This window comes from Xenopus laevis, chromosome 5S, assembly GCF_017654675.1.
Source record: "Xenopus laevis strain J_2021 chromosome 5S, Xenopus_laevis_v10.1, whole genome shotgun sequence".
Classification (NCBI taxonomy): Eukaryota; Metazoa; Chordata; class Amphibia; order Anura; family Pipidae; genus Xenopus; species Xenopus laevis.
The window spans coordinates 21,867,627-21,883,098 of NC_054380.1; the positions used below are offsets into that span (position 1 = coordinate 21,867,627).

The 15,472-nt window shown below is 40.3% G+C and overlaps 1 protein-coding gene across 3 annotated transcripts in view; it reads left to right on the forward strand.

Moving 5' to 3' along the window:
• Window positions 1–15,472, forward strand: part of epas1.S (endothelial PAS domain protein 1 S homeolog) — a 74,830-nt gene that overhangs the window by 30,422 nt on the left and 28,936 nt on the right. For all 3 annotated transcript variants that reach the window (XM_018264409.2, XM_041564004.1, NM_001092095.1), the window contains 1 exon segment: window positions 14,353–14,543. In XM_018264409.2, the coding sequence (XP_018119898.1) occupies window positions 14,353–14,543 (191 nt within the window).

The following is a 15,472-nucleotide window of genomic DNA, read 5'->3' on the forward strand; positions in this document are numbered from 1 at the left end:
GCAATGGTTTAGCAGAAAAGACAGAATAAACGTGAGTAATGCCGCAGCTAATGATTAACATATGGGAGATGCTGTAACAGTAGGGTTTGGAATGAGTACAGTAGCAGAGGGTTTATGATCGGGAAGTGTTTATTCTCAGCCGGCAGCCATGACATCTTCAGTAAACTGTTATTGGAATGCAGACCTGATAAGAGCCTTGTTCCAAAGCCCACATGCCCTGACCTCCTCTCTTCTGCTTGTACTGAATACATAATTCCTTTACATATGCAGATCATCAGGTTCATTGAGTTTGTGTTCTGCAGCTGTATCCCTATACTGTTAGCCATGTTCTGCACTGGTTGTATGTTAGTGGCCTAACTAGAGTGCGCCGGGCCCCCTGCAAAAAATTCTTCCGAGGGGCCCAGCGCTCTCCGATCAACATCCTTCTGCCTACTTCCAACTTGTGTCCCCCCTAAGGGAGCGGCTGGGGAGGAAGGTTTTTCATTAGCTATAGATGAAGCAGACCCCACAGTTCCCTAGGCTTTTTCTATAGTAACACCACTGCTGTATATGAACTTATATAAGCTACTGATGTGGCCCCTCCACATTGAGTTGGCAGCTTATTACTGGCCCATGTATGGGGCATTCTCAATCAATATCTGGCTGAAAAACAGCTATATCTATTGGGCAGGATCAGAGAGGACTAAGTCTATAGATCTGCATAGGCAATGGCATTATGATATGATCGTTGGCAGGGGCCAAAGTATTGGTTCAGTCTAATTTAACCAGCAAGTGATTTATCAAATGTGTGCTAGGTGACACTCTGCCCAAATCTGTGGATGTGCCTGCTTTATACCCACCTCTGTTCCCACCTATTTTGCATGCAACGGGCAGCAGGAATCTCCTATCATTTTTTCCAATATAAAACATGGCGAGGCAGGTCTGTGAAGTTCAATACACTTTCAGCGGGCATTACATTACGTGACATTGGCATACACTCACAGCCTGTCCCTGCCTCAAAGCACATATTATGGCCATTATGGTTATACTAGATGTTGTAGGCAAATGGGGGAAAAAGCTGCTGCCCTTAAGAAGAGAACATTTCCCATGACCTCCTGGAGTTGTTGACATGGGCAAAGGGGCGTGATACTGACCAGTTTGGGGTTTATTAATGACTTATTGAACTCAATATGTAGGGGGTTATTTACTAAACTCCGAATGCAAAAATCACGAAAAATTCAGACTTTTTCTGAATTTATTAAACCCAGAGGATGGAAAAGTCAGAATTAGAAAATCCGGTATCTCAGACCTGTCGAGGTTGCATATAAGTCAATGGAAGAAGTCCCAATGATTTTGTGATGTGCACTGGGTTTCGTGTAATACCCCGAACAAAAATAAGAGTTTTCGGGTGAAAAATCCTGAAAAAATCCTGAAAACTGGATAAAATATCTGAAAAAATCATGAAAATCTAATTTTTATAGCAGAAAATATTTTCGGGAAAATGTAATAGTAAATAAAAAAATCCGATTTGATTGGAGTTTGTAGCAGAAAATATTGAGATAAATTCGGACTTTGATAAATAACCCCCATAAACTACCAAGTGTTGTTGCTTAACCACCAGAGGTCCCTGTTTTATTGGAGTCAGTGGATTATCTTCTATTCTTCCTCAGGAAGGAATTAATGTGGCAGCTCCCAGTCATGTTAATTAAAACATGAATATAAATAAGGCATTAATGGCCGTGTGCCCATAGCCTGTACCTAATGCAACTGCAAATAAATCATGCATTAAATGAGAAGGAAATGCTAAAATTAGGCAAGCTTTATCAGAAAGGTCTATATAAATACACCAGTAAACTCTCAAATTAATGCTGCGCTGAGGCCTCTGTCAAAGAAACACCACAGTTCTTTCCTTCTATTGTGTACTCATGGGCTTCTGTATCAGACTTCCTGTTTTCATCTTAAATCTCCAGGGCTTGGGCTTGAGCATGCTCAGTTTGCTCCTTCCTCTTTTCCTACCTGCTGTAATCTGAGCCCAGAGCTATGAGTGAGCAGGGAGAGACTCAGGCAGGAAGTGATGACACACTAAGCTAATATGGCAGCTGCTATCCTAAACAAACAGAGAGAGTTTCTAGAGCTGTTTACTCAGGTATGGTAACACATTCTGCAGAATAAATATAGTGTTACAGCTTTACTATTGTGGCTAATCTATTGGCAATAAACTGCTTCTGTAGCTTTCCTTCTCCTTTAATAATTGTATATTCCCTATAGTACATTACTTTAAAGGAGGCAAAGAGAATAAAAAGAATACAAGTGATAAACAGGTTGCATAAACATAAAGAAGGGGTCAGCCAGGGTCTGGGCATTTATTTCAGGTAGCAGAATAGGCAGCTATCATACATAACTGCTTGACTCTAATCTGCTTCTTATCTCCTGTCAAGTTCTATCTCTCTCGGCCTACAAGCTCAGCTCCCACTGATTACAGTGCAACACAGCCCAGCAATGGGAGAGAGTTGCCAAAACAAGCCATGGAAAGTGAGTGCTGTGCTGAGCTTGGCACGACTAGCGTGCATTAACCCCTTCACACCCATTTGCTTGCGCCTCTATCACAAAGTAAATATTTCTCTGGCTCCTGGACTTCTGATAAATTCACATTGTGGTAAAACGCCTGCAGTGCCAGGAAATCAACAGCCCCGGATGAGCTCTGTCATTGCAATGTTGTTCTGCACGTTTGCATATATATAAATATACATGTAGGTATTGGACCCATTATCTGGAATCCCGTTATCTAGAAAGCTTCGAATTATGGAGAGCCTGTCTCCCATAGACTCCATTATCAATCAAATAATCCAAATTTTTAAAAATGATTTCCTTTTTCTCTGTAATAATAAAATAGTAGCTTGTATCTGATCACAACTTCAAGGGGTAGTGATGAACCACACAGTGGCTTGTGTTTAGATGCTATTTTTACCTTGTTTTATCTAATGGAAATATCAGCAAATGTGTAGTTCATTTACTTTTAAAATTTCAGGACATGCCTAGCTTCTATAGGCTTCTATAAGGAACTTGATGTCACATTACGTGTGAAAAATCCATGGACTAGAGGTGGTGGGGAGCTGATTTAGGGAATTCCAGTGGTGGGGTCAATAAGTGGAAGCAAAAGTGGTGGCCAAGCAATGCAGTATCAGCTATCACTGCTATATAAGTGGATCTTTACCCAATTTTCACACTAACATACCCTGTTATCTGAATGTTTGGCCCCATCATAATGGGTGCTCAGGGTGATAAGGGGAAAATGCCGTGTGGTCTTTGCCCAATGGGATCTTCTAGCCACCTTGATAGATATTTGGACGGTTTCAGCCAGATATTTCTTGGGCAGGCCTTTAGGAGGACCCAGTTGACATGACAATAAGCTGAAATCTGTCTTAATAGGACAAGTTTTTATTGGCCCAAGCCAATCCACAGATATGCCATTATAGTCATCACAAGGTTGCACAGCTGGAGAACCTCAGGAGCGGCTTTATGCCCCAGTTTCCTCAAGGCTCCTCTTTACATCATATATTGTCTAACTGCCCAGCACTCATAAGGTTTATATTGAACCTCACTATTGTTACTGTGTCAAACCGACTTTAGATTGTAAGCTCTGCTGGGTGAGGGACTGATATGAATCAGTCACTGTGTAAAAGCATTGGAACCTTGTGAATAAACGATATAAATGGAATACAGCTGGGCACTATCTAAACATAATTTGGTAAATCAAAATTCTGCTGCATAGGAAATATAAATAGTTAGTTGCAGCACAAAGTCACTTTATTTTCCCAATATTCAGCTCTTAAACCAGTTACAGTAAGAGTAAGCGCGGGACTGTCAATTGGTGAGTCTAGACTGGGGCCACAGGGGTTTCTGGGAGCTGAGCATATGAATAGACTAGAAGAGGATGCACATACCTGCCCTTTACATTTCCGCTGTTCCGATTAATTTTATTGTGTTTGTGTTTCCTGGGGAGTCCTCCGGTACTCTTACTAGCGCACGTTCCTGGGATATTCCAGGCCGGTCACGCTGAGGACAGTCGGTGGCCCACCTATGCACACACTCACAACACTCACAACACTCACAACTGGAGATGGAGCCTAAATGTCTGCAGGTGCCAGTGCTAGAGAGAGGGGGCCCGGACTGAAGCAGTGAATATGGACCCAAGTAAAAAAAAAAGGGAAATCAAGTGTGCCCAAACATGCTATTATTGACCTGCTTCATCTTCCCTGAAAGGAACAATGGAGAGTCATTTGTTTACATGGGGCTGCTGTACATGGGAAATCTAAAATATAATTTATTGTCTAGAACCTTTAAATAATATTCAAAGAGTAGGAGTTGTCTCTACCTCTATGCATACGCCAGCAAATGAACATATAGCAATGCTGACTGTGTGCTCAGTGTGATGATGGTGGTAGTTGGGACAATAGTAACTTGTACTGAGTGTTTGCCAGAGGAACCCACCTGACCCCACCACTTGCAAATTTCAGGGATTTATTTATTAATGTCCAAATGCTAAAATGCTAAAAACTCGAAAGTTTGATTTTTTCCCACTAAAAATTCTAGTAAAAAAAACCTAGAAAATCCAAACAGGCCCAAAAGGCTACAAAGGCGTGGGCCTAGGATGGCAAAGTATTAGGGGTGGCATGGCGCCCAGCTGCTTTTTGGGGAGCACTGGGGACATGCAGCTCGCGCGGGGGGGGAGGTAGTGCGACCGGGCGCTAGGACCATGTGGCTTAGTGGCGCCTGTCCCTTGAAATTTGGCCCTTAATCTGAATTTTTAGTCGGAAAAAAACTTGAATTCGAAAAGTTTGAGATTTATTATATCCCAAGGCTGCAAAAATCAGAATCCAAAAATCTGGCATCTCAGACCTGCTGAGGTTGTATATAAGTCAATGGGAGAGGTCCCTATCCTATTTGAATGTTTCTGTGGTCTGCGCTGGAATTAGCCCGAAAATCCAACCATTTCGGGCTTTTTGGGCAAAAATCTGAAAAATTAGGGCATCGTCAGTGTTTGCCCTGGCTGTGCCGCCTTTCAGCATGTTGATTAAAGGGTAAACTCAACTTAAAATGCTGTGATATGCTAGGAAACATTGCATCTGCATCTTTTTAGATTTTATTTGGATGTTTTTGTCATTTTTATTTTTTTTAGCATTTACAGTAACTCTTTAACTTTCCAGTTTTTGATCTGGTGTCTGGTTGTTAGGGCCACGTTTACCATACCAAAATAGGAAGTGGTTAGATTGAAAGACTGCACAGTGAAAGTCATGAAGCTGCTTGTCTGGTTGCCACGGTGCGACCCTAGTAACATCACAGACATTGTTTGAGACAAATATAAATGTGCTTGAAGAGACGAGGCTTCATCCTGAGCTTAGTCCCATATGAACAGAACCGCTCTCTGTCGTCCAGACCATAAAAGTACAGAATTAATGGGCTTCATTTTAAATCATCTCACTTGACCTTTTCCTGAGACCCATCCCTTGCCAAGTTTAAAACAGTGAGCTACAGTGCTAATACGTCTCATTAGAGAGAGAGCACAGGAAACCTGTCAGCCTCCTGTTGTTAAGTATACTACAATTCCCATGAGCCTCAGCTGCACAGGGATACATATATCAAATAGGGCCCCCTGCCTTTCTGCACTCTACAACTCCAGATGTGATTGACCTGCTCCTTAGGGGTAATGTAATACCTTTAACCCCAGACTCACTGGTTGAAGAGGTTTCTCAGAAAGATTCGGTGATATTCCAAAATTCTATTCCAAGGGTTGAGTTTCATTAGCGCACAACTGGGTAACTTGGGTGGGGTTCAAATGTGCAAAGCCAAAGAGTCCGGCTGTATTTCTCTTTCACGTTTAAATGTCATGATGGGGAATTGGCTCTGCTCTCGGCATTCCCTCATTTCTACTCAACGCTTGGTAGAGCGATCGCTCATGGTGTTCGGGATAATCCATCAATTTGGTCTGAGGCTGGAAAGCGTCTGAATTTCTGAGGGAGTGTTTGCTGAAATCCTGACTTCACTATACTTTCCCTTAAATAGTCAGAAAAGTGTAAATGCCATAAAGCATGCAGTGGCCAAAATATAGAATGTGATCCACGAGGGGATCTGTACTGGTAACCAGATGATCTCAAGAACAGAGCACTGGAACAACCCCCTAGACCTTGTATAGAGAGATACCTGAAAACTATGGCCACAGTAGGTATTCACATTCCTGCAGGAACAGCCTCCAAGTTTGCTTGTAGCCTCACAGAGAGAGAGAGAAAGAGCCACCATTGGGTGTTGAGCACTCAGGGTTGCTGTAATGGGGACATGTCCCATGCAGAACAGAAGCTGGCACACACTGGAGCTTAAAAAGATTTATTTACAAAAAATGTTACATCTTATTGTGTTACAAACAGCCTGACGCGTTTGTGCCCCTCCTGAGCACTTAATCATAGGCTGATGTAATGGGCACCTTGTTTTTTAGATAAGATGTGATTATTCTTTTGTTTTGTTTCTTACTCATTATCTGGGCCCTTCCCAGGAAGCCAACGCAATATCTGTGGATATGGAACTTAGAAAGGACCTAGGACTATTTAACTGTATGGGCTTCCATGAATTTGCCAAACAGAGCGACACCATGACTCCATGCCATCATTTGGACAGAACTATTTAAAGCTATTGTGCCCTTTTTTATACAATTTGGTTCTTTTAATTGATTAATACGATAAAATAATAATGACTGTTAATTTAAGGAGCACTGCACCCCCTTTTCAACATGAGTGCAATGAATACGGCTTGTGCTGGACATACTTTTTTTCCTACTGTTTTAATCACATCAAATCTAGGGTTTTTTTGTGATTTCTTGAGCTAAACAGGGAAAAGAAGAAAACAGAGTCCATGTTTTGTCCTTGAGGTAGAGTACCGCTACCTTGCATCCTTTGTTGTGACTGTTTTGTTAGCAGGAATCCATTATGTTGAAAGATATCTTTGAACTGGTAATTCAATTATCTGCCTCACAAGGACCAGATATGGAGTACCCTAATTAACAAAAATAACAAGAACTACAAAACCCTATTCATTGAACTCCTGTATACTGCCCCTTTAATTTATCTCCATTATAATACACAAAAGCCATGAATATCCTGTAAATTATATCCTTATAAACGGTGAGTTCTGATGTCATCAGTTATAAACGGTGAGTTCTGATGTCATTTTTGTCATATGACTCACTGAAACTTGTGTATTATAATAAATAAAGTACCCCCAGTTGCAAAATATGAGGATATTAGAAGTTACCTCGGAGTTCCATGACCTGTATAAAAACACTCGGCCTTCGGCCTCGTGTTTTTATATGGTCATGAAACTCCTCGGTAACTTAGAATATCCTTATATTTTACAAGAGGGGGTACTTCATTCACTATATATTTAAACGCTGTCTTCTGACTGTGCCAATATATTACAGTTAGTAATTTGGTCATGTTTTGATGTTCAAGGGGTTGTGAACCCAAAAATGACATTTTAAGGAAGGAAAATGCAATCAGTGTTTATTATTTGCAACATTGTTTCCGTTGTATATGCAGAAGCGGCAGTGCAGGGGGTAGCAAAGCACAGACAGATATAGCAATTACATTTTAAAATCATATAAAAGTTGTGTAAGAATATATATATATATATATATATATATATATATATATATATATATATATATATATATTTATAAAGGTAAACTTTAATTTTTGGCTTTGCAACCCCTCGAATAGACCTCATGGAGACAATTTGCACACCCATAGATTGCGGTGGAATTATAATAGAAGATATAAAACATTACTAGAATGTCGAAAGCAAGTTTTCTACATCATAACTGGACCATTTGGGGCATTTTCTCATGACACGTTATTTTTCTTGGCTCAGGCAACCGTCCCCTGGTATTAGAGCTTTTGGCCGCGGCCTCCCTTCTTGCATTTCTCTGCGAGGAGAAACATCAAATCAATGAGTTGCAGGCCTTTCCTGCTCTTAAGCCTCCAAAAAATAGTCAGCTTCCTGCACTAAATTAAAACAAACATATTTCAATTATGCTTCGTGTTGTTGCTTATTGTTTAATATCTATGTTGTAAAGGGCGATGAAATCCCAGCTCCTTTTTCAGCCAAGGCCAGGGGGAGTCTGAAATAGGAGAACTCTCTTTGCACCTATTAAAATATATTTGTTTGTTCTGTGTCTGCGCGTAATTGACTATAGTCACACAGTCCACAGTTTTAAACTTAAAGAAGAAGGAGAGGTCTTTTTCCATACACTTCAATTAAGGTGCCAAGAGTTAGGCACCCCCAAATGATTGTATGTACCTACCTGAAACCCCGGGCCGATGCTCCTATAAGGAGAAAACTGCACCAGCCCGGGATTCTTCCAGTCAGCACCACAGAGCGGTCGTCTTCCGGCTTCTCCTTTCTTCCAATTTCCTGGGGCAGAGGCATGCGCAGTAGAATTAAATAGCAACTTAATTAAAGTTCAGCCCGGGGTTTCAAGTAAGTACATGCAATCACTTGGAGGTGCCTAACTTTTGACACCCCCAAGTTAAAAGACCTTTCCTTCTCCTTTAAAGGGCTCCTCCAACCGTAATGCAAGAAAATGCCATTCTAAGCAACCGTCCAATATACATTCATTATTAAACAATATTATTTGTAAGTGCTGTTGAAAGCAGTATCTAACCGATTTCTTATACAGTATTCCCAATGTTGCATGCTGTGCTGACTAAAAGACCTGGAGGAGAACTGGCCTCTGCTACATTGTTTCAAGGGACAGAACCGGAGACTAGAATAACAAGCACTGCTTCAATAGCAATTAAATTAAATTAAAATGTAGCATATAACTTCAAAAATGATTGATGTAACAAATGTATATTGGATGCTGAGAAGTATATTTTTATACATTCATTGTGCAGAAAGAGTTCCTCTTTAAAAGAATAATAGCAAAAACAAAATATAAATAAAAGGGGTGTCCAGGGTCAGACTGGGCCGCCAGCCCCACCATCCAGACCCGATCCCTGCCGACGCTACTCAAGGCTGCTGATCTCCCCCCCCACACCCTGCACCCACCTGTCTGATTCTGTTTTTTTTTTTACCATGTTGGTAGTTGCTATGTGGTTACTATGCTGGTAGTATAGGGCTGTCAAGTCAGTAGTGTGATTGGCTGCTGGATAGTACAGGTATGGGACCTGTTATCCAGAATGCTCAGGACCGGGGGTTTTCCAGATAATGGATCTTTCCGTAATTTGGGCCTTCATGCCTTAAGTCTACTAGAAATTCATTTAAACATTTAAAAAACCCAATAGGCTGGTTTTGCTTCCAATAAGGATTAATTATATCTTAGTTGGGATCAAGTACAATCTACTGTTTTAATATTACAGAGAAAGAGGAAATAATTTTAAAAAATTTGGATTATTTGGATAAAATGGAGTCTATGGGAGTTCCGTAATTCGGAGCTCTCTGGATATCAGGTTTCCCGATAAGGTATCCTATACCTGTACCATGGGTGTGCCACCGTGTGGGTGTGGCTGTTGACTTGATTACTTGCGTCTTCATCTCTCCTTTAGCTGAATATTGTGTGAACATTATGTGTAGCATGGTGCCTTGCAGTGCTGGGGTCTTAGGTTCTGTTCCATCTAGACATTTGTTTGTTCTTCCCATGTCTATTTTACAACATACAGGTAGATTAATTGGCTCCTGATAAAATTCATAGTGTGTGTATGTGGGAAAGTGATAGAGACCTTAGATTGTAAACTCCACTGGAGCAGGGACTGATATAAATAATCCATAATCTCTGAAAAATGCCAAAATATTCAATATAAATAAATACAAATAATAACATTATTTTGTCTGCATGTTTATACATACATTATTGCTTGCCAGACATACTACATAGACTTTACAAGACATTTCTGTCTGTTTACTGTTTAATTGAAGTGTATGGAAAATGCAAAAATCAGCTATTCCCACATACTTTACTGTTGCTTTAAACAACTATCTCCAAAGACCCCTCTTATAACAACTGCATTTCTCTTTAAATATGGCACATCCCTGGCACCATACTCCTTGCACAGACTGATCTTGGCATCAGGCCCCTTTTTTTGGTGAGGCCATAAAGGCCCGGCCTAGGGTGGCAAGATTTTAGTGGCGTCATGCCGCCCAGCTGCATTCCAAGGAGCACTGGTGACACTGTGGTCAAGATGTGCTGGTACTGACAAATGCCTACTGTAGCTATTGCAACCTTGGCATCTCATTCCAAATAAAATACATATAGCTTATTTAGCCATGTGTGCTTTACAGACAATTTATGGATTTTGGGTAATAGAAGGAGGAGGAGTAGCAACTTCACTCTAGTAATTTGTTTATTGTATTTGGGCCAAAAATCAGACCATTGTATGTTCCCTTGTTGGTGTAATACAAAAGCTCCAGTCCTGGAGATACCTGATTCCTAAAGTACTGCAGCTACAAAAGAATGTTTTAAACACTGCTGGGTGGAGTGTTTCTTGTTGCCTTTCCTTCTTATAGGGATATCTGTCCCCTGTTTATGTTGAACAAAACTATTGTCACCAACAGACGGTCCCCAGAGACCTCAGGAACAACAGCACCACCACAAAAAGGAAAAGCTCGGAAAACACTTCACACGTCCTCCCCTAAGGTTTCCATTTGAATTGGTAGAACTGTTGAAAGACACATTTTCCTAGATTGTGTTCTGTTCAAGTAATTAAGCAATGCTTTGAAATAATGAAATATTTACAAAAGGGCAACATTTTATGGATAACATTATATTTTTGTTACCTGGCTAGAGCTGTACTGGTATAGTTGGTAAAAAAAAAACAGTGCTGGATTAGAAAAAAGGGGCCCATAGCAATGTAAGAACAGATGTGGCCCCACCTGATGCTTACAGTGTGGACCAAAATGGGAAAGTACTTGTGAGATGCATTTAAAACAAATTATGAATGTGTGTTTTCTCTGTATTTAATTTCTAAGTTGTTATTAGCAGTCATGTGCTCCCTACCACTAATAATTGATCTGCTTTCCTTTGTTCTGCTCTGAGAAAAAAATAACAGAAATATTATACACTAGATAGTAGTGTGTTGGAGGCCTCCCTTATTAGAAAGGATTGGGGATTTCATTGGACAACAGACTGTGCAGCTTTAGGCAGTGTCATTCAGTTGCCTTGGGTTAATGCATAAAAAGATTGCATGAACTCAAAAGCATCATTTTGCCTCCCTAGTAATGCCTCGCCTTGTTTATTCAGTGCAGTCCCAGTCCTTAAAAATGATGGAACAATTCAATAGTGAGGAAAGAATGTCAAAGTTGGGGCTGTTTTCCCTGTAGAAAATTATCAGTACATAAGAGATGTTATAGATATAGTAGTGGGGGATCTTTTTTCACATAAAAAATTTGAAATAACCTGACACCCTGAACTTGTTTGGAAGGGTTGAACTGATTGACTGGGGGCAGCTGGGAAACTGACAATATGTCTAGCCCCATGTCAGATTTCAAAATTGAATATAAAAAAATCTGTTTGCATTTTGAAAAAAAACATGTTTTCCCATGACAGTATCCCTTTAATGGACTATTCCCTTTTTTCAACCCAGATTAACTAAATAACCATGTTCCTGTCACATGTCTGTGCTCTTCAGACAATTCAATTTCCATATAAACTTCCATCCTTGAAGAACTTGGTGCTATGCATCCCGTCCTTATAGAAGATTCCCTGATTTTCAGAGATAGACATTTACACCTATGTATAACTTTAATATATATATATTAATGTTTGATGGTTTAGAACTTTAGTTTAAAACTTACAACTCTCTAAGAATCCAGTATCACCTGATGCTGGAGGTATACAGATTAGATGCCCCTGGCCAAGTATTTCCCTATTAATTCCTACATCCCCTAGAAGACAAAGCCTGGAGATAGACCATTTGACCAAGACTAGACTCTCCAAATCATAAGATCCCCAGTATCCAGTCCTGCTCCAGCAGCTTCTCATCTACACACCATATATGAGGGAAGAATCAGGCTAGGAAAGTAAAAGTGATATACAAAATAGTTGCTGATTTTGGGACTATGGAGCAGAAGGGCCATAATAATGTTCTTCATAGTGGACAATGCTTGCATAATGCTATATTTGCCCCAGCCAGAACTTTTTCTTTCATGCTGTGAGGTACAATGAAACTGTCAAGACAACAGCTGATTTGTTGGCCTTTTAATTTAAAATTATGGAGAGATGTAAATAATATGAGTAGCACCCCCAACCCTCAGTTATATGGGGGGAAACATTTGCATTAACTTCATGGTGAAGTTTTGAAGATTACTGAATGGATGGAGAACACCAAATGTAATGAGCCACTATGCTCAGCCTTATAGATGCTGGAGAAATATGATTTACCCACCATGGAACTCTTTCGCTTTTGATCACAAAACTATTGACTCCTGAGTGGACACTGAATAGGGAAAAAGTGGTTCCTTTTCCAATCTAACTAGGCCATGTTTGGAAATTGATTAGGAAAATCTTATTGAATGAGGACTCCATCTGATCTGTAGTTCCATTAACATTTTTTTAAATTATCATACTCTGTCAGTTTTTGATTTCCGTCTTACAGGGTCTACTCTCGTTGTCTAGGTCCATATTTACTCAAGTCTTCTGGTTTGGTAAAACCAAGTTTGCAGATTTTCATAATAACGGGGGTTTACTGGATATTTAAGTATATTATACATTATGCAAGTAATGAATGTCATAGGGCTTAGTAGTAACTGATGCAGTTTTTCCAGGTGTAGTAAGCCAGGGCAACCAAATGCATTGATACACCCCAACTGCCGCTTTGCTGCCATGCCTTATGAAGTGGGTCAAATATTGCCCATGTTGCTGCCCCAGCCAGAAACAAGCTATATCCTCCAGAAAAAGAAGTGAATAGAAGAGATGCCCTTATTGATAAGTTATTGACATTAAACATGACAGATTTGGCTTAGTGGAACACGGTTCCTAAGAAGCATCGAGTGTGACTTATCTCTTTGACATAAACAGGAGTGAGTGGCTACTTGCACAAGCCATTAGACCAAGTTCCTTATGGATGCATGATTCATCTTCCCATTTTATGAAAACTAAATATAGTTTATAAATATTAAAATATGCATCTAAAATGTATCTCTACATACCACTTTTTGTCTCTCCTAAATCTATAGGCTTACGTTTGCAATCCCTCCACCATATCATAGACACCTGTCTTTCCTAAGTCTATAGACTTACGTTTTCAATCCGTTCACCATAACATAGACACCTGCTCTACTCCATAGCATAGACATCTACTCTACTCCATAGCATAGACACCTACTCTACTCCATAGCATAGACATCTATTCTACTACATAGCATAGAAATCTACTCTACTCCATAGCATAGACATCTACTCTACTCCATAGTATAGATACCTACTCTACTCCATAGCATAGACATCTACTCTACTCCATAGCATATAAACCTACTCTACTCCATGGCATATATACCTACTCTACTCCATAGCATATACACCTACTCTACTCCATAGCATATACACCTACTCTACTCCATGACATATATACCTACTTTACTCCATAGCATATATACCTACTTTACTCCATAGCATATACACCTACTCTACTCCATAGCATATATACCTACTCTACTCCATAGCATATACACATACTCTACTCCATAGCATAGACATCTACTCTAGACAGCACAGTTACATTGTCAGTGTTGGAGGCAGTGACTAAATGAAGCTCTGAGTGTGGTGCTTTCAGCTGATGTTTGTGGTATTCATTGTATGATATATATGTATGCTAATGGAAATTGGAGCTTCTTGGACTTTTCTGTTAGATGACCATAGAGAAGGCCCATAGCTACACATTCCTCAGTGTGCAAGGTGCCCACCATGCTATAATGCCACAGGGTTCTCAATGTATTCATCAGTGGCAGACAGGGTAGTCAGTCAACTCTTCAAATCAAATTCCTCGTTTCCCCACTAAACTTCTTCTTCTCCCCTTCTTCCCTTACCACTGCAACCCTCTCTTTAAAAATGTCTGGTTCCCTGTCTACTTCTCCTTTCTCCTTGTGATCTGTCTCATGTTTCTCCCATTTCAATTCTATCCCTCCTTTTCTTTGTTTCCTTCATTTTAATTTTGTTTCACTCTGTGGTTTTCTTACTCCTGCCTCCATTTCTCCTCTTATATCTCATATAGGAATGGGCAATGGTAATGATGCAAGCATTGAAAGACAAAGGGTTGGGTGAACAGGAAGGCCCATTGATGCCATTTTATTGTGACAGTGCATGTGTCCTTAATTGTACTTGGTATTTTTCAGGAACAGCTCAGAAAGAAGAAAGGAAAAGTCCAGAGATGCTGCAAGATGCCGGAGAAGCAAGGAGACCGAGGTCTTTTATGAACTGGCACATCAGCTACCACTGCCTCAAAGCATCAGCGCACACTTGGACAAGGCCTCCATAATGCGCCTGACAATAAGCTTTCTACGGACACACAAAGTCTTGTCATCAGGTATGGCATGGGATCCTATAACCTGTTGACTTTGCCCAGTCATTAAAACTATTTTGTGTCATCTGTGTTGGTGTAGTAGCTATCAATGCTATAAAAGGATCACCACCAAGATCCTCTGCAATAATGAAATAAAATGTGGATGTAAACATTTTATGGGCAGGCTAGATGGTTTTCTGCTTTTAGTTTCTCTGGGGATGTATGGAGGCAGTGGGATGTAATGAAAGCCAAGCCTGTTTCATCCAGAATGCATTGGCATGGCTTGTGCTCTACACTTGGCACTGCATTAAACCAAGAGATTTTGAGCCTCACTTGAGAAATGGGCAGAGCCATGTGATTTACTCCTTTATGTCCCTGTGGTCAACTGTACAACAAGAAAGGTTGGTGGTTTCTTTATAAGTCTCTGTTATAAATACAAAGGGTCTTTCACTAAGTCCAGGGTTGGTTGCAACGCTTTTTGCATTTTGCACTTTTCAAATTGGAGCCATTACAAAATAAGCCTTGCAGAGCACTTTAATGTATCAGGTAATAGTGCTGCTCCAGTAGACTTCTGCACTGAAAATCATTTTTATTGTGCAAAATCAATGTTTCAGTCACATAATCAGACCCTTATGAAGATTTGTATTCCCCCCATTCAATTTTGAAATCTGACATGGGGCTAGACATACAGTATTGTCATTTTCCCATGTGCGCCTAGTCATGTGACCTGTGCTCTTTACTTTACACTGTACTGCAAGTTGGAATGATATCACCTCCCCCAGCAGGCCATCAGCAGAACAATGGGAAGGTAACCAGTTAACAGCTCCCTGGTAAATATAAGAACAGCACTCAGTAAAAATCCATGTCTCAAAGCGACACCTTCAGTTACATTGAGTAGGAGAAACAACAGCCGGTCAGAAAGCAGTTCCATAGTGCAGCACTGGCTCTTTCTG